At 49.9% G+C, this 24,268-nt stretch overlaps 3 protein-coding genes across 6 annotated transcripts; 1 reads left to right on the top strand and 2 right to left on the bottom strand.

The window, feature by feature from the left end:
* Positions 1-1,071: 1,071 nt before the first annotated feature.
* MRPL27 (mitochondrial ribosomal protein L27) lies at positions 1,072-6,053 on the bottom strand. Its single transcript, XM_059997361.1, has 4 exons — positions 5,960-6,053; positions 3,754-3,885; positions 3,273-3,340; positions 1,072-1,522 (listed from the first exon to the last, which is right to left on the bottom strand). Exons 1-4 carry the CDS (start codon positions 5,997-5,999, stop codon positions 1,316-1,318), a joined length of 447 nt encoding a protein of 148 aa, XP_059853344.1. The 5' UTR covers positions 6,000-6,053; the 3' UTR covers positions 1,072-1,315.
* A 13-nt stretch (positions 6,054-6,066) lies between these two features.
* On the top strand, positions 6,067-12,265 carry EME1 (essential meiotic structure-specific endonuclease 1). 4 transcript variants are annotated; one of them, XM_059997358.1, is made up of 9 exons: positions 6,067-6,103; positions 7,165-7,976; positions 8,060-8,187; positions 9,586-9,675; positions 9,767-9,888; positions 10,092-10,218; positions 10,456-10,571; positions 11,356-11,545; positions 11,792-12,265. In XM_059997358.1, exons 2-9 carry the CDS (start codon positions 7,190-7,192, stop codon positions 11,966-11,968), a joined length of 1,737 nt encoding a protein of 578 aa, XP_059853341.1. In that variant the 5' UTR covers positions 6,067-6,103; positions 7,165-7,189; the 3' UTR covers positions 11,969-12,265. The 4 variants fall into 4 exon arrangements, with proteins under 4 accessions (XP_059853341.1, XP_059853340.1, XP_069396187.1 ...); XM_059997357.1 differs by having other exon boundaries at positions 6,086-6,130; XM_069540086.1 differs by having other exon boundaries at positions 6,086-6,130; positions 11,841-12,265.
* LRRC59 (leucine rich repeat containing 59) lies at positions 12,261-24,202 on the bottom strand. The gene is made up of 7 exons (XM_059997360.1): positions 23,966-24,202; positions 21,871-21,930; positions 21,391-21,549; positions 21,055-21,159; positions 17,914-17,986; positions 15,666-15,839; positions 12,261-14,228 (listed from the first exon to the last, which is right to left on the bottom strand). Exons 1-7 carry the CDS (start codon positions 24,068-24,070, stop codon positions 13,981-13,983), a joined length of 924 nt encoding a protein of 307 aa, XP_059853343.1. The 5' UTR covers positions 24,071-24,202; the 3' UTR covers positions 12,261-13,980.
* Between the last annotated feature and the right edge of the window lie 66 nt (positions 24,203-24,268).

Here is a 24,268-nt window from a genome sequence, read left to right on the forward strand (position 1 = left end):
ACACGCTCTTCCATCTTGCCCCTTCCCACTTCTCCAGGGGACTGGCGGGGACTGGCAGGGACAGCGCTGAGCCTATGGAGACGCTTCCAACAATCTCCCCGAGCTGGGCCTTGGTACAAGACCCTACGGGAAGGAAGCTAAAGTGAACCTCAACAAACCCTGGGCCACTTTGCAGGAGGTGGGAAATCAGGGGTCACGCCCTGAGAATCAAGGTGACAAATTCAAGGCAGAAATCTGGGGTCACGCCCTGAGAATCAAGGTGACAAATTCAAGGCAGACCTCCAGAATTAGACTTCTCTGCCCTCAACCCCTGGAGCTCCTGCCTTCAGGACAAAGAAGAGTGCTTGGGAGGAAGGCACTAACTCTGCAAGCCCTCTCTGGGGCTGCAGCCAGCATCGCCTGCCTCCAACAGCCAGGATGTCTGTCCACCCCTGCTGAGACTTCCTTCCTCGCCCTTGCACTCGAAGCCAAGCTTCTAAAGGTCTTGGGTTGACAACGAAGGCCTGCCCCCAGCCCACTCTAGGCCCAGACTGAGTACTCCTAAAGCCAGATTCTTTGCTGCAGTTTACAGTTTGAGATAAACTAAGAATCAGGAAAGAATGAGAGCTAGGTGTCTCTCTGGGTAACAGGAAGAAGCCCATCTGTCACCCATTCTGCCTCATCACTGGAAGGACCCTGGTATTCCAGGCCAGACGGGGCCTCTCCGCTCTGGACCCACAGAGGCAGGAAGGGGTCTGCCATGTGGCCATTTCTGGGGCTGCCGCCCCAGCTCCCTCTGAATGTGGCTCCAGGAGAGGAACATGACCACACTGGCTTCCTCTGTTGGCCCCTTGGTCGCCCCCCGCCCACTCTTCCCCAGCGACCTCTGTGGGATCCAGGAGGGGGAGGCGCAGGAACACCCTCAAGCATAAGCCCTCCTCTTCCTTACCCTTCGGGGGACGGTGCTAAAGGGATCCCCTCCTCAAAATGAAGCCCCCTCTTCTCATTTCCACACCGACAGGCCTCTTTCCTGCTCTGAGGCCCCCCCTTGTGTGCACTTGAGAACACAGATAACAGATCAGGAAGCCACTCCATCCAGGTTTGTCCCCAAACAGCAGAGACTCACGACTCCGGCTAAGTTTATTTTTGGCCCCAGGTCAGGTCTCCCAAAGGGCTTCCCAGCCAGTCACTTCACAGTCTACTGTCTCCTGCAGTCACCACCAAGCAGACTTCTTCCTTGAGAGACCTGTCGTCACTCCAACCCTTGATGACGTCTGGTACCACCCTCTCCTGTCACCTGGGCTCCAGTCTCTGTCCAAAGGCCTCAACCAGGAGGTCAAAGCATAGCTACCAGTTTGAAGGTGCCCTCAGGCTTGGCAGGAACCACGTGGACAAAAGTCTTGTAGAGCACAGCCCCCTCGGGCAGCCTGGTGACCAGATCCACAGCCTCGGAGTTGCTGGGACTGGGCACGTAGACCTCCTTAGTGTAGTGGACTATCCCCTCCTCCAGAGCATACAGGTACTTCTTCTTCCCCAGCCCCACCTGCAACACACAGACCTGGTCAGCTGGACAGTCAGGGGGTCCATCCCAGGATTCTAGGATAGACTCTTCACAAAGATTCAGGCCCTGGGGCCAAAGGGGAGGATTCAGAAAGCTCCACCTCAGGTTCCCTTTCCCACTGCTTGGTAATTACTCCATCACAAAGGCGGGAAAAGAAAACTCCAACAGCCAATCGTGGTGGTTACTCAGGGCTGATACCTGGACCCATATCTGTGCAGCTGGCCAGAAGCCACGCTGGATAGATGCCCAAACCAGGCCCGGGAAAATGTCTCTAACCACTGCTCCTGGGAGTTTGCTTCACTGAGGCTTAACACAACACTAGTCTGATATACGTTTTCATCTATATGGTGATCTATAAAGTTTAGGCTCAACGCTATATGGATAATGCATACACTAATTAAACAAAATGATATCAGCTGATACTTACGTCACACTTACTGTGTGTAAGCACTGTTCCAAGCCCTACTATATACATTAACTCACTTGATTCTCACCTTGTGAAGTAGGTACTATCGCTAACCCTGATGTTCAGGAGAGAAATATGAGCAAAGAGATGAAATAAACTGTGTATTACATATTTCTTTTCTTTTTTTTTTAACTATACATGTCATAGCTTTTTTCTTTTAGAACTTGAGATTGCATGTGTGGCAATTTTTACCCAGTATTATTCAATATCTCTCTGACTAAACGAACAGACTGGTCCAAATCCCAGCACTACTACTTACTATTGTGTGATCTGGGCAAGTTAATTTACTTCACTGTATCTCACTTTTTTCATCTGCAAAATGGAGATAAATATTAACTATTTCATAGGCTCATCTTGAGGATTGCATGAGTTAATAATCAGAAAGAGCTTAGAATACTGCCCAGGTCACAACATATTAGTTTTTATTATCGTTGTCATTATTTTATTAAGTCTGAAGAATTACCACAGCCACATACTGCATGTCTCAAGTTCTAAAAAAAATAAAGCTACTACACATACAATCAATTCACATACAAATTAGCATTTTTGAAATAATTATAGGTTACTATCAGTCTTTCTGTGCCTACTAAAATTGCCAAAAAAGAGGTAAGAAGGCAGAAGGAAATTGATTACAGAGGAAACTAAACTAATATTTTAAATAATGTAAAGAATATAGTACAGATCTGTGTTAAAGAACTTTCCTACCTCAGCAAGTAATACCAACTTGCTGAAACTGAAATCCCTGCCTGGTATGGACCTAATTTCTGGCCCACAAACTGAATTCTATTTTATTAAATTCAAGTTATCTTTCAGCCATCTAATAATAACTTTAATCAAAGGAGGAATTCTTAAAAATAAAAAATGAATAAATTGAAATTAGTTTCCCAAGATTAAAAAAATATCTTAAATCACTAGAAATATCCTCTTCCAAGAACTGGGGGTTAGAAAGGAGACCCCAGAGAACCAAGCTAATGCTATTACCAAAGCGAAAAAGTGATTTGGGAGTCAAGCAGACCTGGTTCAAATCCTAGCTCTGTCACTACACACCCCCCTCTTCTAAGTTCCTGGCATCCTACCTGTAAAACAGAGATGACACCTACCTACCCTAGCGATGGGGTAAGGATGAAACGATAATGCAGGCCCAGGAATCAGCATGACACTTGGCATTTGGTAAGCACCCAATAACTGCAACTGTTACAATTACTATGCTCAGGAGCATGGAGAGGTGAAGAAGAAACGGGGGTGGGGGGGGACAGAGCAACTCACATGGGCACCTGGGTGCCAGCGGAAGTGGCGCTGAGTCGCAAGGATGTTGCCAGCATGAACATAGTGACCTAGAAGAGAAGTCCACATGTGTGCTACCTTTGGGCCCCCACGATGAGATAACACAGCGAACTGCTAAGAAACCATGGCAGCCCTCGCCTTCCTGGCCCAAATGCTACATACCAACTTCTAAGTCTGCCCCTGGATAAGACCAACTCCCAGTCTGACACAAGGAGCCCCTGTCTCCCACCCGGCAGCCTCCTCTCCAGTCGCATGGCCAAGGTTCCCACCTATCTGCTCTTCCTCAGCCCCTCCACCCTGCCTCAGGTCTTATCTGTTTCTTCAATTTGGAACTAAATGTTCTGGTGAACAAAATGGAGAGTACAGGACAGGGCACTTGTGTGCTTTGCCCGCTCTTCAAAGGAACGCCAGGACAGCAGGGTAGGGTGCTAAGTGGAAAGTGGAAGCCAGGTCACACCCTTACCCTCCATTTTCTTGATGCCAAAGCGTTTGCCTGGTGACTTTCCACCGAGGTTCTTAGAGCTGCCGCCTGTCTTTTTGGATGCATATCTGACGGCAAGAGCTGTAGCCTGAGGGGGGCTCAGCAGGGCGGTAACTGCAGAGAGAACAGAAATGTTGTTCAAACAGAGCGGCTCCCTATCAGACTCTTTCTCTGCCTCAATGGGTCATTTGCTAAGCTGAGAGGTGGCAGGGGGCAGTGTCAGGGGAGGTGAGGAAGATGTGTGAGCAGAACTTGACTTTGTGGGTTTCGGGGAGTGTCTGAGGTCCTTGGTCTTCCCCCACGACAGGGGATAAGTCATTCTTGTATTGTCCATGGTGTAAGCAAGCACTACATGAGCTGTCTGTGTGTGGCCTAGGGTTGAGGAGAGGGAGTAAAATATTATTGGAAAAAAAATAAACACCATGTGCCCTTGGTCCTGACACATCCAGTCCTATTGAAGAGAAACAAAACCACAGAAACAGAAGCCAGCAAGAGGACACCACAGAGCTGCCTGTTTCAGCCTCACTCACCATTATGCCCTCAAGGCTCAACGCACTGTGGAGGGGCCAGACCACAGAGCCCAGCAACAGGACACCCAGAGACAGGCTCCTGCTTTGACCTCACCCACCACTTTCTTAGCCATCACCCATCCACTGCACATCAGATACTTGTAAACAAAAAGGGCAGCCTCTGTGAGGGTGACTCCCGCAGGCTCCTGTCCATTTCAGAAGGCTGGGCCCTTTCTCTGTTCGGCAAGTCCATCAAGCACAGGTCCAACCAAGAAGACTGACACCCTGCCCTTGTTAATCTGACCTCTCCAGACTCATTCCAAAGTGCTCAGTGGTATTTATTTTAAAAGGGAAAGTGAACTAAAATTCATAATGACCAGGATGGAAGCCCTGTGCTATATGACAAGCCCAGGAATGGCAGTCCCAGCATTCAGGTCTCCAGATACAGCTATGGTTAATCAGGGTCATGCCAGAGTCTTTACAGAAGGCTTGTGGGTCCTGGAGTCTATAGGTTCAGAGTTCCTAAAACCTAGGTTTCTGAAGTTTTAATGAGAACAGAGACTAGCTGGGGCAAAGGACCAGAGATGAGGACTTACAGAGACAACACGTGAAATGACCAGCACCAGGATCTACCTACCTTTAAACACCTATTCATTTATTCACTCAATTTCAGGAACTGGACTTTGCTTTACCTAACTTACCTCACTCACGAATCTTTGCCCTTCACCCTATTCCCCATCTTCCTCAAAGTAAATGATGCTACCACTTACACAGCTGCTCAGGCAGAAACCAAAGAGTCACTGCAGATTCCTTCCCTTTGCTGATCTCACATATCCAGTTCACCAGCAAGCTCTGTGGATCCTATTTCCAAAACGGATTTCAAATCCACCCATTTCCCTCCAAGTTCACTGACACTAACACCCTGACTAAATCATCTCTCCTCAGGGCTACCATTACTGCTTCCCGCCTGGTTTCCTCATTTACCACTCCTACTCCCTTTAAATTCACATAAGAGCAATAGTTTGCTTCTCAAAATGGAAAATTGGGTCGAGTCATTCTCTTGCCCCTCACTCTCTTACAAAGCCAGGCCTCCGGTCATCCTTTAGGTCTTAACTTACATGTTACCTCCTCAGAGGGCTTCCCTGACCACCCAACCTAAAAAAAAGACACAGGCACATTTTTCCCTTTCTGTCACAGTAGTTGCAACAATTCACAACTATTTACGTGCTTATCTATTAGAAGTAACCGTCCTGCGGGTAGAGACTATGTCTTCATCTTCTCTGCTGAGATCCTCAACACCTACCACAGTGTCTGGCACAAAGACCTCAATCTGCTGAATGAACAGATTAACTTTTTGCGCGCCTATGTGTCAAAAGCAGTAGCCCATTTTTGTAGATAATGGGACCCAAACAAACCGAGACAGGGGAAGCGGAGAACCGTCACCCACCCCTAGGGAAGCTGTATTTGCACGCCTGGCAGGGAAAGGTCACGTGCTCCGCGCCCTAGCTGTCACACGACCAGTGACTACCCCTCAAACCTCGTGGGCCCCGCACACTCCCCCCAGTCCCCTCCCGCCCCCAGGGTCATCCGTGGGGAACGACCTCCAAGCCCCCAGATCCCTGCAAGGTCTCCACTCCGCCTCCACCCCTCTCCCGGCGACCGCCACGGCGGCCGTTTACCAGCTGTCCGCGTCCTCTGCGACAGCACAGCTAACGCCATGTTGGCTTTACACTCGCTTCCGGCCTGAGAAATCTGCTTCCGCTACCGGAGATCTATTTCCGGGTCATGCGTGGCGGATGAAAGAGTGACGCGAGAAGTTGCTGGTGAGCGCTGCCGGGCGGGCGAACCGGGTAGGGCTTACTTCCTGAGCTCAGCGCTGCAGAGGCTCGGTGGCCGGGGCGTCCGGCGCTTCTGCCGCGGTGCGTGGGCGAGTCGCCCGCCCTGTTGGCGGGAGAGGCTTGGAGCCCGCGCAGCAGGGGCCCGCTTGTCCGACCCCCGCATTTTGCCAGAATCTACCGAGGCCCGTGCGGGGACAGGGCTGAGGTCTCCCTAGTCGTTCAGCTTACTTTACTGAGCGCTTCCTGCGTACCAGATACTGTACTAAGTAAGCTCTGTAGATGCATGCTTTTTCTTTTTTTAAACTACTTACAATCTTGTAAAGTAGGTAATGTTATTATCCCTATTTTACTCAAAAAGAGAGGCCCAGAGAGGTTACCTGGCTCATCTCGGGTCACACCTACAGTGTTAGTGAATATCTGTTAAGAGAATGACTCTTGTGCACGACCCAGCAATTGGCAATCCTAGATCTGTCTGCAAGAGAATTGAAAACATCCCCACAAAAACTAGGACATGAATGTTCATGGCAGCATTATTCATTCAAAATGGCCCAAAATGGAGTCAAACAGAACGTCCACCCGATGATGAATGGACAAACAAAATGTGGCATATCTATACGGTGAGGTGTTATTCAATCATAAAAAGCAATTAAGTACTGACACATGCTACAACATAAATGAACCTTGAAAATATTTTGCTAAGAAGGCAGTCACAAAATTCACATACTCAGCTAAAAAAGCGTGACTCTTGGTATCTCCATTTTACATGCAGAGGTCAGCAAAGAGGTTGTGTTGAGTCTTGTTCGTACCTCATTAACATTTTTTAATAGTAACCTCCCCTTTGTTTAAACCTCACCTTGACCTAGAAAGGATTTGAGAAGGTTTCCTGTTAGACTACAGACATAGCTGTTGAGTTCCAGATTGACCGTGTTGGGACCATATCCTCTTTCTCTGTGTATCATTTATTTCCTTAAAGCTTGGCCATAGAACACATCAAGTGGACTGAATTCAGTGCTACAGTCTATGTCTCATCTCTCTTTTCTTTTTAGGGAATTAATCTGATAGCACATATTGATGGCTGTAGAGAAGTCATCACTCTCACTGGATTCCAGTGAGAGTGAGTCTGAGGAGTTGCCAACATTTGCCTTTCTGAAGAAGGAACCATCTTCAACAAAGAGGAGGCAGCCTCAGAAGGAGGAGAAGATTGTAGTGGTTGACATCTCAGATTCTGAGGCCTCCTGTCCTCCATCACCAAAATTGAGAGATCCACCACCTGTTCCAGAGACAGCTGAAACTGTCACACGAACAGAGCCAGTCAGGGTGCTCAGCAGTGGAAGTGAGGATGAGGAAGAGTTTGCTCCCCTGGCTGAGAGACTTACTTGTAAGTTTTTGACCCACAAGCAGCTGAGCCCTGAGGACTCCAGCTCCCCAGTTAAAAGGGTTTTAGATCATCAAAATAATGAAGGAGCATCACGTGACTGGCAAAACCAGCCCTTCACAAAGATCCGTGATATTCCTCTCTGTGACACCTCAGAGAGGTGTGTGTCGAGTAACAAGGACCCTGTGGTAGACAGTCCAAGCCATGAGCCGCCAGCCTACCCAACTACCTGCTCTGTCCAGAGCAATGGCGTGACAGTAACTAAAACAAGTGCTGAGGTACCCCCGCCTCAGAAGAGAACCAAGCATCATCAGAAGGTCCAGAGGAGAGGCTCACAGGGACGCCAGCAGCGGGGACAAGCAGGCCGAAAGGAAAGCACCCAGAGGCAACAGGAAAGGAAGAAGAAGGCAGCCCTGGTTAACAGGCTGAAAGCTCAGAGGCCAGAGGAATGCTTGAAGCATATCGTTGTGCTGCTGGATCCAGGTCCTGCAGGCATCTTTCTTTACCTCATGCTGGGTGAACTGCTTTCTGGGCCCCACTGACAGCCCCTTTCCCATCTGTTGCAGTGCTCTTACAGACGGAAGGTGGGGGCCAGCTCCTCGGAGCACTCCAGTCCATGGAGTGCTGCTGTGTGATTGAGGCGCCGGCCGTGCCTTGCAGCATCACGTGGAGGAGAAGGGCTGGGTCCACTGAGGTAGGGGTTTTCTGGCTGCTGTCTCTCCTCCGTAGAGTTACAGGATAAATACGCTTTTACTCTAAAGGATATATCATCAGTCAGGGCTCCAGCAGGAAAGCAGGTAGCACGCTCAGCTGAGTATAACTTGAGGAGGATTTAGTAAAGGGGCTGTTTCCCACGGTGTGGGCAGGGTGCAAGGAAACTATAAGGGACAGCGCCGTACCTCAGGACGATAACGGCTTTAACTTGGTTTCTCCACCTCGGGTACAGCTGCCATTTTGGATTGGTTAATTCCCTGTTGTGCTGGGCTGTCCTGTGCCTTGTAGGGTGTTTAGCATCTACCTGGTAGCTGCCAACAGTACCTGTCCCACTTGTGACAATTGAAAATGTCTCCAGATATTGCCAAACGCCCCTTGGGGGGTGGGGGGGAATCGCCCGTTTCTGTCGCAGTCATCCTATAAGGAAGAAATTCTTATCCCCACATCACAGGTGGGGAAACTGAGGCCCTGAGAAGTTGAAAGCCTTGTTAAGGATCACAGCTGAGTAGTGGCTGGGGGGGTGGGAGGGACTAGAACCCAGAGCTCCTCCCACCCGTGCTTTGCAATATTATGGGTCTTGGCTTTTGCTTATAGGGACCTAATCAGAAAACTCCGCACAAGCCCTGCTCACGGCTACTCTGTAATACTGTACTGCTGTAGGATTGTGGACCGTGACGCGGCCCTGGCTGTGTTTGATTATGCCCTAGTATGGCGACGAAGAGGTGCTCTCACAGACTGAAGTTTCCTTGGTGATTCTTATCTTTGTCACACAAAACCTATGTGTAAGGGCCACTCAGCTTAGCATCTACCCTCAAAGCCCAAGTTACTTATTTGTTCCAAATCCTTTGGAAGAGTTTCCTTCACTCCATTCCCCTATTCAGAATGCAGAGAAATATTGGCAGTTACTTCTCAGTCCGTTTCAACTCACTAATGCTCCTTTCTTACTCACTGCCTCAGAGGTGCCGTGCACTGAGGCTGAACAGTTGAGGACTGGGAAGGACGGGATTATGGGTTACTATTTCTTGCCACCATGACTTCATTCCAGAAGAAAAATGATAATGCAAAGTGGACTAGGCTGGGCTTCCCTGGTGGCGCAGTGGTTGAGAGTCCGCCTGCCGATGCAGGGGACACGGGTTCGTGCCCCGGTCCGGGAAGATCCCACATGCCGCAGAGCGGCTGGGCCCGTGAGGCATGGCTGCTGAGCCTGCGCATCCGGAGCCTGTGCTCCGCACTGGGAGAGGCCCGCGTACCGCAAAAAAAAAAAGTGGACTAGGCTGATGGGGATGAAGTCATTCACCCAGAAGGCCTGGGTCTCTCTCGCAGGTGCTAAGCACCTGCTGACCTGCCTCCCTCTGCCGGGTTCCACGCCCTTTGACAGGATGGAGAGGAGGACTGGGTGGAGGAGCCGATGGTTCTGGTGCTGCTCCTGGCAGAGGCGTTTGTGTCCATGATCTACAACTTCAAGCAGGTGGGCACAGCCAGAGGGGTAGGCGCTGAGGCTGGGGCGGAGGGCTGACTGCAGGGAGCAGGCACGCATGCATTTCTGCCCCTTCACGCAGGGGAGTCTGGGCAGCACCAAGGAAGGGAAGGAAACGCTTCGGAGCTTTGTAACTGACATCACAGCAAGGACAGCTGGGAAAGCTCTGTCACTGGTGATTGTGGATCCGGAGAAATGCTTCAGGTTTGGATTTGTCCTCGAGACTTAGCATTAAAAGGGGCGGCTCTTAGGCCAACGGGGGTGAATTTATTCATCCCAGATCTGGGTCCCTCTGCAAAATAGCATCCCTCCTAGCCCTGTGGGACTCTCTGGTCCGATCTTCTCACACCTCTTCTGCCCGAGCTCGGCCTGGAGCTGCCGCTCTTTGATTTCCTTCCCTGCTCCAGGGCTCCGAATCCTCCAAGGAGAAGGAAACAGGGGGTGGCAAATGGAGAACAGGCCAAGGAGAAGGAGAAGCAGAGACAACCGGAGGCCAGCACAGCGGCTGTGGTGACCAGGGTAGACATGGAAGAGGTAAGAACTTCTGTTGCCTGAGTCATCGTGGCTGCCCACTGTCATCTAACCCGATTCACCATGATAAAGAGTAAAATGCCTGCTGGACACGACTTTCTACCTCGGCACTAAGTAGGAGAGAAGGGGCCAAACGGGGAGCCAAGGGGCTGGGGTGCAGCTTCAGTGAACGGTGAGAGGAGAACCGTTTCAAACTACCCTCTGCATACCGTTCCAGTCCATGTGCTTTGGGGTTTCTAGGCATTGGTAGATCTGCAGCTACACACAGAAGCCCAGGCTCGAATCGTGCAGAGCTGGAAGGAGCTGGCCGACTTGGCGTGCGCGTTCACAAAGGCTGTGGCTGAGGCGCCCTTCAAGTGAGTGCCCCCAGGTCCTGGCTCGGTTGCTTGGCCTTGTCTTTTACAGTCGTTCTGGTACCCAAAGATGATGTCCCTTTCCCCTGAAATCTGCTGCTAGCCCGTTGTCACTCAAGTTTGAGGCAGAAGGAGTTGACCTAACCCTGGGAATTCTTGGAAAGAGCCCCCAAGCTCAGTCCCTTTGAAATGTTCTCCTGTAGCTTATGTGTAAGTTTGTGTTCTGCAGGTTGGTACTGGGTTATCAGTGGGCCAACTTACCAGAAGTCATTGCAGGTCAGGTCACAATGAAACAAGCCCTTGTAAAACAATTTTTTAGCCTACTTAGCTCAAGGGCTGTTCATAGTCAGAATTTAAAATCAGTGATTCCTCAGAGACAATCCAATCCAAGTCCCTCATTTTATACCTGAGGGAACTGAGGCCTAAAGAGACCGACTTGTCAAAGTTCCTAGCAAATCAGAAGAACCAAAACTAGACTCCAAATTGCCTGATACCCAGTGCTCTGCGCTAACCTCCATGCACACTGCCTCCCCGATCAAGATACCCCAATCTCAATGCAAGCAAGAGCCTCGTACTTTCCCGGTAACTTCTTTTTTGATGAATAGATGTCATTTTTATGGGAATCGGCAACTAGCACTGCTAGGGGACAGAATGAGCATTCAAATTGGCCAGGTAGAACATCATTCCCACCTCTTCCCATGTCAGTGGAGGGTTTTTAAGTTCCTAGGTAAGGGGACAGGTGCAGCACAGTAACATGCGACTTGCAGCTCAACTGTGCTGTTTGCAGGAAGCTCCGAGATCAAGCTAGTTTCTCCTTCTGCCCGGAGAGTGACTGGGCTGGAGGGGCAAAGGTGGACCGCTCTGGCAGGGGGCTTGCAGTGGTCTGGAGGAGACAGATTCAGCAGCTGAACCGAGTCAGCCTGGAAATGGCCAGTGCCGTTGTGGACGCCTATCCCTCCCCACAGCTCCTGATCCAGGTATGCCGTTCCAGGGGTCACTGCCCAGTGCACTGTGGCCTTAGTGGACTCCCAGTTTCCATGGACAGCACTGGTGAGGGCCCAGGAATGCCTTGTAAGTCAACAGTGCGGGTCTGAGATCAGAGTCAACACTGACCAGGGAGGGAGGACGGTTCTCATCCCCCAACCCAAGCTTCCCGTCACTTATTCACAGATGAGGAATGACCGTGGGTGGTATGGTATTAACAGGTCATTTACCACTTTCAGGCTTATAAGCGGTGTTTTTCTGAGCAAGAACGCCAGAATTTGCTTGCAGACATACAGGTGCGCCGTGGGGAAGGTGTGACAGCCACCTCCCGCCGTCTTGGACCAGAGCTCTCCAGGCGTATCTACCTTCAGATGACCACTTTGCAGCCAGATCTCTCTTTAGACAGTGCAGACTGATGCCAGCCCTCAGGGACAGGGATGAAAAGCTGATTTCCACCCCAGCCCCCCGACCTCAGAGCATGACTACAGTGCAGGGATCAGAAGCATCTCCTGCAGCACAGCCTGGGTCCTGCCCACAACAGGCTTTCCTGGGCGTCGCTGTTTGCGATAGTGTCCCTACCTGTCAGCTTGGGGCAGAGGCTGAGATGCTCACATTTGCCTTCCTCTCCCAGCAAGTCAACTGCCACGTACAAACCACCCCGACCCCTGCCCCAGCCAGCCCTCAAAATACAAAGGAACAAAGACAGACCACTCAGACACGTATTTAATAACTGTAAAAATCCAAAAGAACCTCAGCGTCAAATCTTGAGGTCACAAGTGAACTGCCCTCGGCGGGCTGCTTGACAAGGCTGGACGTGCTCCCGCCTTCCTCCCGTCCACGGAAGCTGCCTCAGGCAGCCAAGGAACAGGGGAGGTCTGATCACTATGCTGACTTCTGTATTCTCTTAATCTCATTTTATGTACTATGTGTTTAGTTTCAATAAAGCATTTGTACCAATGGCTCTGGAGCTTGGAGGAAGACCAAAGGAATGTGTAGTGATTCTGGGTAAGGTGTGGGCCTACGCAGCAGAGCTCTCCCTGAGGGAGAAAAGAACAAGTCTTTTCTTCCACTGTCAGGACGGTCACAAGTGTCAGTCTTATCCATGGGCCACTAGTGCCGAAAAGACGGACCCCACTCTGTCTCTGGACATGACAGGTTCTTGCTCTCCCTGGGGAATCGGGAGTCTTCTGTGAATGAGCACCGTGACGGCCATTTCTGATCCCTTCATCCAACTGTTGTGAAAGGAGGCAAAGGAGGCCACAGAGCAAGAAATGCTGAGTCTGGCAGACAAGAGAATGGACAGTTCTGCCCTTATTCATGCAAGTCGTTAGTGTACCACTTTTAAACTCCATGATGCTACTTATTTCCCTTCATTGTGTAGTTATATCTAGAATCAATTCTAAACCTCAGTCTCTTATGAAGCTTTAGTTTTCAGGTTGCCTATGAGGTATTTAGTCACACCGATTATGTAAGAGAGCTGTCACAGACAATGTGGCTTTGCAAGGGTCCACCTTCTTGTTTATTGGCAATCAGGGAATTAATGCTCTCAAATTGACGCCAGGAGCCTGGACCACCCCCATTTTATAGAAGCCACATAAAGTGCCGCAGGACTCTACAAGAGCTGCCCAGGACCCTCATGGCTATGAGATTTCTATCTGGGTCGTGAATCTGTTTCCCGTGAAAGATTCTATACTCCAGCCAAGAGACAATTCTGGTGTAAGTTTTGTTCTCTCAGTACACGATAAAGGAGGCAAAATGATGGGAAGAAAGGATACCAGGGTGGGAATCCAGTTCTGCCTCAAACCAGCTAGGAGACCATAGGCAAGTCATGGAAGGCCTCAGTTTCCCTGTCTACAAGTGTTACATTGGACTGGATGGTCTGGAAGTCCTGTCACAGCCTGAGATTTTGTATGACTGTTAAAATATCTGAATGTCTGAGGTCCTTAAAAAATAGGTATGCCCCTCCCCCCCAATTTAGACTAGATTTGCTGAGTATGGTGTTCCCCTAGTCCCCAATAACACACTGCCTCCTGATCTGCCCTGGCTCCCCAGGGAGGAATGAAAGAAAGGGTTTGTGACACACAAAAGTATAAATGTAGTGACAGCTGACCTTTAGTAGAAATGAGTCTTGCCTTTATACAGCTTTGTATAACAACTAGAAAAGGCTATGTTTTGTCCTCTCCCCACCCCAAGCCTATTCTTTTAAGCATGCAGGTAACTGGCCCCACCTCCTATTTCTCCTTATTCCACCAGGGAACCCTGACTAAGGAACAAAGAAGTCTTACAAAGAGGAGGTCTCAAGTACCAAACGGCAGCCATGTGATGATGGCAGGTAGGTCTGACACTAAAAAGAGGTGTGTCCAACAGAACCCAATTCCATAGGAATCCAAGCTCCAAGGCTGGGAGGCAGCAGGTGTGGAGGACAAGCTCACTGCTGAGAATCGGTCTGCAGGACCCACCGGAGGATGTCGTGGCTACGCAGGCCCCGGAGCGCGCTGTCGTAGATGGTGTTCACGCTGGTGCAGAGGGGCTGCTGCTGCAGCTCCGTCACCCGACAGGCGACCAGCCCGCCAGCCACACACAGCAGCAGCAGCAGCAGCAGCAGCCTCAGCACAGCCCAGGAGCGAGTGTGTTTCCGGGGTGCTGGCTTCCGGGGCCGAGAGCCGGACTTAGATTCTGGAGGGACAAAGTCACAGAAGGCAAAAAGTCCAGTCAGTTTAAGGACGCACACTCTGCAGTCGATGCTAATCTCCGTGCACGTCCACTTACACCCCTCTGCTCTGATGAAAACTCCCCCAGCTCTGAGGAGAACACGTTTTCTAGACCATCTGAGCTCTTAAAAACTTTGCTATGCAGAGATTGAAACATGAACTCTTTCTCCCTTGGATCTCAGGGAGTAGATTCAAAACCGGATCTCATTCTGGATGTTTCACTTAGCACACAGTCCCCAGGGTCCTAAGTTCTCCATAACATGCTGATGACCCGGGCCCCTTAGGACCAAGGGGAGGGGCCCATCAGGAGGCATCAAGCGTGGGTAGAGTGCTGCCCATTCGGGGAAACGGGTTCAAAAGTTATGAATATTGTTAATGTTTTTATTATAAAAAGAAAGCCTGCAAGAAAGTATACCATATTGGTAACAGTGATTAATGCTGGGAACAGGGGATTACAGGTGATTGCCATTTTCTGATATATATAAAGAAATTGTCTGCAGTGAATATAATTATTGAAGAAAAAATGGTTTTGAGATTTTTAGGCAAAGTTTTTAAAAACCTGACTGAACACCCACATTCCAAGAACTACATGATCCTGTCATAGGTTTTTCTCACTTAATCCCATCACTAATCTGTAAGGAGGTATGATCCTCATTTACACAAGGCAACAGAAAGGTGGTGAGGTTGGGCGACTTGCTCAAGGCTAGCGGGGGCAAGCAGGGACAGGCCCTGCAGGCCTCCCTCCCCACAGAGCTTCCCTGCTCGGGTTCCTCTCCCTCAGGTGTCCCTTCTGGCCCAGAGGATATACGGTCCTCCCTTATACATCGAGTCACATTGCTACACAAATCCAACGGGACATATTCAGGCAAAACACTAACGTGTTTTATATACGACATGGCTCCACGAATGCAGGCCAAGTGATTCCCCTGGTGTTCACCACACAGAGTGATCGGGTCCAACTGGGAAAGAAAATCACAGGCAGTGCTGGCACCACTGAGACGGCGGCACACACTCAAAAGCTCAGTCCACTTCCCGGATGACGTCAGGGACTTTTAAGAGTAATGTGATCATATGCAATCTTCACCTTTCTGGGTGATTTTAGAATCTAACCCTTACAAAAAGTGCAACTCCCTGTTCTGGAAACGTTCTAAGCTACATCTGACCCAAATACCTGCACATAAGCATGTGACACTGGGGAAACAAACCATTCGGGGCAGTAGGAGGGTCCCCATTCCCCGTAAGTGGACCCTCTGAGTTACTCCCAGGCCTTAGAGTATGCTGTACCTGACGAGGTCTGCAAGCTTGTTCGCTCGCTCGCTCGCTCACTCAGCCATGCCTGGAAACCTAAGCCATGTCCCCACCACACCCCTCCTGGAACCCTGCAACTGAGAGAAAAACCTACTCGGGGCCTGATTTGCTTCCTTCTTAGGCTTCTTCTCCTGCTCCCGCTTGGCTGCTTTGAGGGCGTCATACTCTTTCCTCCGGCGCTCCTTCTCTTCCGCCTTCTCCCGCTTCCGCAGTTCCCGCTCCTGAGCCTCCTTAGCTCGCTGCTTGGCCTCCCACTTCTTCTCGGCCTCTATGAGAAAGTATACCCAAAAGTGGCTTCTCTCCCACAAACCTCCAGTGTGCTTTCTCAAGTGATTATGGATTCAGGCTCCCTTCCCTTATGCTGTGGATCACATAAGATACATTAAAAGGCAACAGCTGTCTTTCTGCTCTCTGGGAAGTAAGCCCTCCCTAAAATACAATAAGCTGCTCTCAGGGTTTGCTCAGTGGATTCTTATTCAGGGATTCCTAGCCACAAGCAGCAGAGATTAGGGTGATGTAACAAGGGTGGGGGGCATAAGAAAGGCATGGGTGATGAGTCTGATGCTGCTTTAGAATTAGGTACTAATTCAGAAGACACAGCCACTGACAGCCTTGCACAACTCAACTATGAGGAGAGGAAACAAGGGAGGTGTTGATTCTATGGGAGTCCCATCTTCCCAAGCTTCGGAAAGGAATGTGGCATGGGGAGGGCAGGAAGAAAAAGGGAGCGCTCAGGTTCAAGGTTAGAGAAGATGGAAATGTTTTCCTGAAAAAACAAGACTACTAGTTTGTCAGAGGGTACCCTAGACTTCAACTCAGGAGTCTATGTAACATTCCGATTTATTCCACAGCTCAATGTTTACATACAGCACCCACCTTACAAATTACTGGTTTCTAAAAATGCATTCCCAAATTATTTGGAAGACTGAAGCACATTTTTCCAAAGCCAGAATGCCACAAATGGTGGTTAAATGTCCTTTTAGGGCTCAAAAGCCTATTTGAACTATCATGGAGCTCAATAGTACTATTCTTATCACTGTAGCTTTCCACTGCTTTTCCACATACAAACAAGCTCCAAGTTCCAGCTGAGCACCAAGAATGCCAAGAACACACTCTGCCCAGCCTCGAGAGAACATGTGCCATCCAGAGGCGAAAGCAGCAGTGGTCACAGTAAACATGGGCAGCACAGCGGCCATGCGTGTACAGGGAATGGTCACAACTCAGGGGTTCCAATCTCAGGGGCCGCCTGTAATCAGTACTACACGTGTCCCTCTAACCACGGGAGTCCTCCAGCAAGCGGGCTCAGAAGTCAGCCGGCTCGTCAACAGAGCACCTACTGTGTGCCGGGCCTTGTTCCAAGTGCTCGGATACAGCAGTGAAGAAAAGTCAAGCTCTAGTGCCTAAGTCATCTGCTTTCTACAGAAGGAGACAAACAATAAACAAGTGAACAAAGAGGGAAAAAGACAGTGATATGTGCCATAAAGGAAATAACTGAGGATGTGACAGAGAGTGGCAGGTGGGTTGGCTCTTCTCGTTTGAGTGGTTCTGAAAAGGTTAAGGTTAACCTAGGGCAACAGATGAGGACCACATGAAGCCAGCAGGCAGCCAGTAGGCAGCCACGTAAAGACCTGAGGGAAAAGGAAACCAACAAAGCCCTTAAGATGAGACAGTTCTTGGTGTGTTCAAGCAACAACAGAGGATCGTGTGGCTGACGGTAACTGCACTCTCTCCCTGGTGTGTGGAACGAGGCCAGAGAAGCAAGCAGGCCTGGGTCATGGCGGGCCTTGTTGGCCATGTTACTGAGTTTGAATTTCATTCTAAGTTCAGTTGGAAGCCATGAGAGGGTTTTAAGCAAATAGCGGCAGAAGTGATTTGTGTTTTGAAAAGATCTCCCTGGCTGCTGTGTGGAGAAGGCACAAGTATGGAGCCAGGACATGGTGCTAGGAGGTACTGTGGCAGTCCACCGGCTGGAGGCTTGACTGCGGTGGTGGCACTGGAGTTGCCACTGCTGATAGACTAGACATAGTAACAGAGTAACAGAAGAAAGCAATCACGGACATCTTCCCAATTTCAGGCTTGAATAACTAAAGGGATGGTGATTTCCCATTATGGGGGGACACCAGAAGGTGCTGAAGGGGATCTGGTTAGGCATGTTTAATTTGAGATACTTATTAACCCTCCAAGCATACAGAAAGATAAGCAGTTGACTATGACTGTGGGGCTCAGTGGAGAAGCCAGGACTGGAGAGATGCTGCCATCTACCACCACGCTGTTCCCCACTGCTCTGCACGGCTCCTATCCTGGATCCTAGCTCCTCAAGCATGAGGCGGGTGGCCACCTACCTCGGTCTATTTCCAGCCGCCGCTGCCTCTCTCGCTCCTGATCCACCTGCACAGCCTTCATGTGCTGTAACACCTGCAAAGGGAGAGGAGGGTGCTGAGCTACTCAACGCAGTTGTCATCACTGCGGGGAGTCTCAAAAAAGAGACTGTTCTTTTCAGGAGCCCTGATCACCAGAGGCCCTGGAAGCTGTGCAGAGCTAATGAAGTTAACCTTATCCTGTGTCCTCACTGCACCAACCTTAGCCAGAGAAGAGCCATATAAGCCCAGTTCACTAAAGCGGTCAGGAAAGAAGTCTGTGAAACACAGTGCCAACTGGAATCTAGAGAGTCCTGCCATCTACAATCGCTTCATGTAATTCTCCCAGCAACTTTTGTGTTAAACAGGGACAGCACTTCCTCTAAGACACTTTCCTGACCTCTTTTGGCTGCCTCAGGCTCCCCTCCTCCCACTGGTGGGAGTTTTCTTATCCATCTCAATCCTAGACTGTAAGCTCCCTAAGGGTTAGGGACTACTGTCCTTAGCTCTGCAGGTGAGCACAGCATTTAGCTAGTTATAGCACTCAATACAGGTGTGATGAGCAACTGACCGGATGCCCATTGTAAAAATAAGGAAGAAAACCCAGGCTCTGATGTCACATGGCTAGAAAGTAGCACAGCTGAGCGTGTACGTCTGCTGAGTTCCTAGGCCAGAGCTTGTCCCTCTTACGTATAGTGCACAGAGGCAGGAGAGCTGTAAGAGAAAGGCATTTTATGAGCTCAATGAACACTGTTGCTTGACTGCATTAATAAGAGAAGAAAAGCTCAAGTATTCTAAATGAACACAGCAAATTGTCTTAATTTTCTGTTTCGCTACTGCACTAGACAACCTGCAGGACAGACATGTATTCAAATGTAATTATTTTACTTCATGGAAACTTCAGACATGCCCACATCTATCATAAGAGGGACACAGGAGCAGGTCTGCAAAAGCCACTCCCTCCAAGAGCCTGGCTTAAAGCCACAAGGAACCCTGTCCCAAGTAAGCCAGGACCTGCGCCAGCTGGCACCTCTCCAGGGTCAAGCTTACTAAAAAATGGCCGCTCAACAAGGGGCTGCAGGATCTGGAGGAAGGTCAAGCATGATGTGGAGAGGGGGCCCAAGTTCAGAGTCCCTGTCTCACCCTGAACTCTGAATTCTATATAAGCACCAACCATTCAGTTGGCTTTAGGGGGTAAAAACTGGCTAAATAAAGAACCTGGACGTTTAAGAGCCGCCCCTTTTAGCTTGGCTACAATACGTCAGGAGTTAGTTACCTGACAACACAGCCCAGTCCGAAATGGGAGAGGCTCTTCTAGAGCCCCTGGAGGGTCGCTTTTGTCTACCTATCCCCGTCCACAGCAGGTAGTAGGCACCTGGTGATTACTGCTGAACTAACCAATTATTTTTAAAAGGTGCTTTTCTATGTGCCAAGCTGATTAGTTACTATGCACCCACAAGGTCAGAACTGACGAGACCTAAACTAACTCCTGGAGACAAGTGACCTCCTTCTGACTGGCCCACGCCACTCCTGTACGTGCCTAAAGGTGTGCGCAGGAGAGGGCAGCGGTGCCGGAGCGTGGCTTCTCACCACGTCCCCAACGCACCGTGCTCCCCGGAGCTTTGTCTGGAAAATATCTGTGAATACTAAAGACCTTTACACTCAACAAAAGTTATTTTTGTAGGTCAAAAACTGGAATATCAGCAACTTTGGTTTAATATCGTATTAGTTGAATGAATAAATGGGTCAATGAAAGGTGTTGCATACTGAGGGTTTCTCGGGTCAGAGATAGAGAAGTAACACCTGCTTCCCAGGTTCATGAGGGTTATGAGATGAAACATGCAAAGCATGCACAACAGAGGAAGAGCAGGCAATGGTAGCTATTGTTAGTCTTCAGAAGAGACAACATTCTTAAAGCAGCAAGTTTTCAGAACAGGATTCACTGATCACTTGTACTGTTCCCAGCTGAGGGCAAACTGTGGCCTTGGCTTCTTGGATGCACTGATGCTGTGCTTGGTTTCTTGTAACAGTGGGTGACACAGATGATGAGACTATCTAAGAAGCCCTGAGCTAACGATAAGAAAAGAAAGGCCATTACTCCCAAGATTCACACATTTCGCTTACATTAATCTAGCATTTAAAGTTAACTCTTTTGTGTTCACAACGCCCCCTAAACATAGCCAAGTCAGTCATCTGGTGCTCAGCTGAAGCAGCAGCAATCTGTTCTAAAGCTGGAGGGAAGAAATGACTGTAGCTAGAGTTTTTGAGAGATGCGTACAGTGCTGTTCTTAAGAAACAATGCAAAGCACCTTCAAGGTTATTGGCAGTATTTGCCTTCCAGGCTGCCAGTTAGTTCCGTCCTCCTGTCAGATGACTCAACTGAAGTCAAATGCCAGATGTGCCCAGGATGTGTCTGTTTACAGGTATAAACTTACAAATACTAACAACACCTTTATTATCAAAATTCAATAACTGTGACTCAGAAAGGCTACAGTGCCTAACCCTCTTGCTCCATATAAACAACTGTCAACAGTGCAGTGTTGGATCATGCAAGGTCCTGATTTCTAGGAACAGAAGTACTGCAGTAGAGCAGAAGACAGTATTGTTCTACTGCTTGTAAAGAGAGAAACAAAGGTGCCTTTGCCTGACAGGTTCAGAGTAGACATTTTCAGAGACCTTCGTGCTTTAAAAGACACAGCTATTTGGGGCTTCCCTGGTGGCGCAGTGGTTGAGAATCTGCCTGCTAATGCAGGGGACACGGGTTCAAGCCGTGGTCTGGGAGGATCCCACATGCCACGGAGCAACTAGGCCCGTGAGCCACAACTACTGAGCCTGCGCGTCTGGAGCCTGTGCTCCGCAACAAGAGAGGCCACGATAGTGAGAGGCCTGTGCACCGCGGTGAAGAGTGGCCCTCGCTTGCCACAACTAGAGAAAGCCCATGCACAGAAACGAAGACCCAACACAGCAAAACTAAATTAATTAATTAATAAACTCGTACCCCCAACATCTTCTTTAAAAAAAAAAAAAAGACACAGCTATGGGTGCCCTGGGAGGGGAAAACAAGAGGCGACAGAGGCAAGTCCCAGGGGAACGTATGAAGGAGCCGCTGGGGAGCCTCGTGCTTACCTTGTTGGCACACTGCTTACACTGCTTCTCATCCAAGCAATCCCCCGCCACCTTGGCCAGGACAGGATCCAGGGGGTTATCCTTCAGGTCCAGCCACTTCAGACTCTAAACAGATGGGGCAGAGAGCCTGGTAAGCCCGAGTTCACATAAAGAGCCCCTCAAAGTGGAACAAAACGAGCAGAAAGAAAGCCCTTCTCTGTTCCGGCCGCAGGGAAAGCCGTCTGAGGCTGTGACAACAAGGTGGTATTCCTCTCGGCCTCTCTCACAGCCACACTCCCTCAGTCCCCGAGGCCTCTGCCACACCTGGCCATGAAACATTGGGTCATGAATTGTTACCTTGAGCTGAGCAAAGCTGACAGGCAGGGTGACCAGCCTGTTGTTGAGGAGGTCCAGGTGCTGGAGGTTGACCAGGCGGCCAAAGTCTGCTGGCAGCTGCCGCAGTTTGTTCTTACTCAGGTCCAGCTTCACCAGGTGTGTGAGGCCACAGAAATCCGACTAGGACCCAAAGAGAGAACACCTTGGCCTTGGGCTCACACACTGTGATGTAACAGTCCAGGAGGCCCCAAGTCAGAGGCACCTATGCGCAAATACTGACTCTACCTTTTACTAGCTGCTCCAGCTCGAATGAAAATGGAGATAGCAGGCATAGCTCCTGGTGGTGAGCCGTGAGCCGTGTGTGCAGAAGGGCTTAGCCCTTTTTAGTGGTAGCCTGCCTGCAGGCCTATCCTGAAATTATGCCTTATGACACAACTCCCCCAGACAGGAAGGAGAAGCAGCAGGGCTCTAGAAGGAATCATGCTTGCTTGCCAGTCTTACCGGTAGAGCAGTCAGTTTATTGCAGGACAGATCCAGTATGGTGGCCTTTGGGAGGGCAGCCTAGGAAAGGGAATGAGAACAAAATGTCAGATCAACACATGGAACAATTCAGTGACATCTGCTAATGAAGCATTTTCCACAGAAAGTTCCCATGATTAGAAAAGGCCTTTAACATGGACATATATGCACTACCAAATGTAAAATAGCTAGCTAGTGGGAAGCAGCTGCATAGCACAGGGAGATCAGCTCGGTGCTGTGTGACCACCTAGAGGGGTGGGATAGGGAGGATGGCAGGGAGATGCAAGAGGGAGGAGATTTGGGGATATATGTATACGTATAGCTGATTCACTTTGTTATAAAGCAGAAACTAACACACCATTGTAAAGCAATTATACTCCAATAAAGATGTTAAAAAAATTTTTTTCAACAAAGGAAAAAAAAAAGGCCTTTAAAAACAAAAAATAGCACTGAAGTATAATGTTCCTGGAGACACGAAAGGAAAAATGAGCCAGTCACCCACGACCTAGAGAAGAATGCACAGTAGGGATGTGGCTGGGGAACATCCAAGGAAAAAAGACCAGATTCTCAGAAATTCTCCACAGCACTTTTAAGATTCTCTCTAGCACTGCTCCTTATTAGGTTTCAGGGCAGGGACTGTGTCTAATATAGCTCTGTGATTTCCATATTCTCCAGTTCAGGGTCTGCCAGGCACTCAATATACCCGTTGGCTGATTCGTACCTGAATGAATGAGTAAGTGAGTGAATGCAGAGTGAAATCAAGGCCCTCACAACCCAGCTCCGTTTTCCCATGGGGTTTGGGATGGAGAGGCTCAGCAAAACTGACCCTTCCGTTCTCCCAGGGGCAATGCTGCCCCAACCGGAGGCCTGGAGTGAAAGGTTTCGGACAGCAGTTCTAGGGCTGTGCTGAAACATGGGGCGGGGAAGAAGGCAAATATCAGTTAAGGACACTGGGCCAACGTGGACTTTCCAAATGTCAAAGTCCCAAGCATGAAGTTTGACCACCTAAAGAAGTCTGAGATATCACAGTGGGAAGTACACCGTGGTAATAGTTACATGCATCAACATTTGCTACCTGCCAAGTATTTTACATTACAGTCTTATTTAATCCTCCCAACAACCCTATGCGACGGGAATAATTATCACCATTTTATACATGAGGAAATCTAGGCTTAAAGGATAACTAAGCTTGCCAAGGGCACTCAGCTATTAAGCAATGAAGCTGATATATGAACTGGGAATCCCATTCTAACCTCCATACTACGCAGCCAAGGCAGAGAGAAGACTGGGCCAAGTGCCAAACGCAAATATAATTCGTTAAAGGCAGTGAGGAAAGTGCAGGTCATCCAAAGGGAGGCTACTGTGGGGGATGCGGGTGGGGAACCAGGTGGGCAAAGCAGGGATGTACCATCTAACTCCACTTTGGCAACAAACTAGTCTTGTAACGTCCCTGGGGCCTCAGGCTTGTTTCCCCGGTTGGGGGTACGGGAGTAGGCGGGTGGAGGGGTGGGCCACGATGGTGCGGATTCCCACCAGTTTCAGAGTTGGGAAGAGACTTTGCCAACCAAGCAGTGAGATGTCACATTCTTCAAGGAAGCATGCCTCAGGGCTGGGGCAGCCAGCTGGGATTTCTGGCTTCCAAGAAAAGCCAGGTCTGGGCCACACCCAGGTCTAACCGGAGGCCTACTTGCACCAAGTCATTCATTCATCTGTTCATTCATTCTCCGAATACATCCAGCAATCGCGCTCTGAGGGCTCCTACTTTGGGTCGGGCAAGGAGCTGAGCGCTGCGAAAGCCCCTGAAATGGGGGGGGGGGGGGGGAGATTCACTCCTGACCCGTAAAAAGCCCATAGCCAGACAAGCAGCTCCTTCCCATCTTCTGGAACTGTGCCAAAGTGACACGTGTACATCCCAGGAAGAAAACTGGGGCCGGACGCGGCCTCCCCCGGGGAGTTAGTCCCACTCCCCCCACCTCATTTTAAGCCATGGAGACTGAGGCATGCGAAAGAAGGCGACCAACGCAGGGGCCAGCGCCAGTCGCGGGTGGGCGCCTGGGCCTCGCGGGACTGTACTGACCAACTCCTTGACCGGGACCTCATTCAGGTCGCTGAGGCTCAGATCCAGCTCGTGGCCGTCCAGCTTGTCGCGGAGGTTCCCGCCCTTGCTACCGGCCTTGGTCATGGTGACGCCGGCTGAACGAGTCCCGGCTCCGACGGGCAAGAGAAGGGCTGAGAAGCCGCTCGTCGCACCCAACCTACAAAGCCTGCGTCCCCGGCCGCCGCAGGTGCGAGACCGCCGCCGCCCGTCCGCCCGCCAGCCGCCCTCTGAGCCCTGCGCCCCGTTCCCACCGGTGCAGCCACGACGACGACCACTTCCGTG

The sequence above is a fragment of the Delphinus delphis genome, chromosome 19 (assembly GCF_949987515.2).
Source record: "Delphinus delphis chromosome 19, mDelDel1.2, whole genome shotgun sequence".
Lineage (NCBI taxonomy): Eukaryota > Metazoa > Chordata > Mammalia > Artiodactyla > Delphinidae > Delphinus > Delphinus delphis.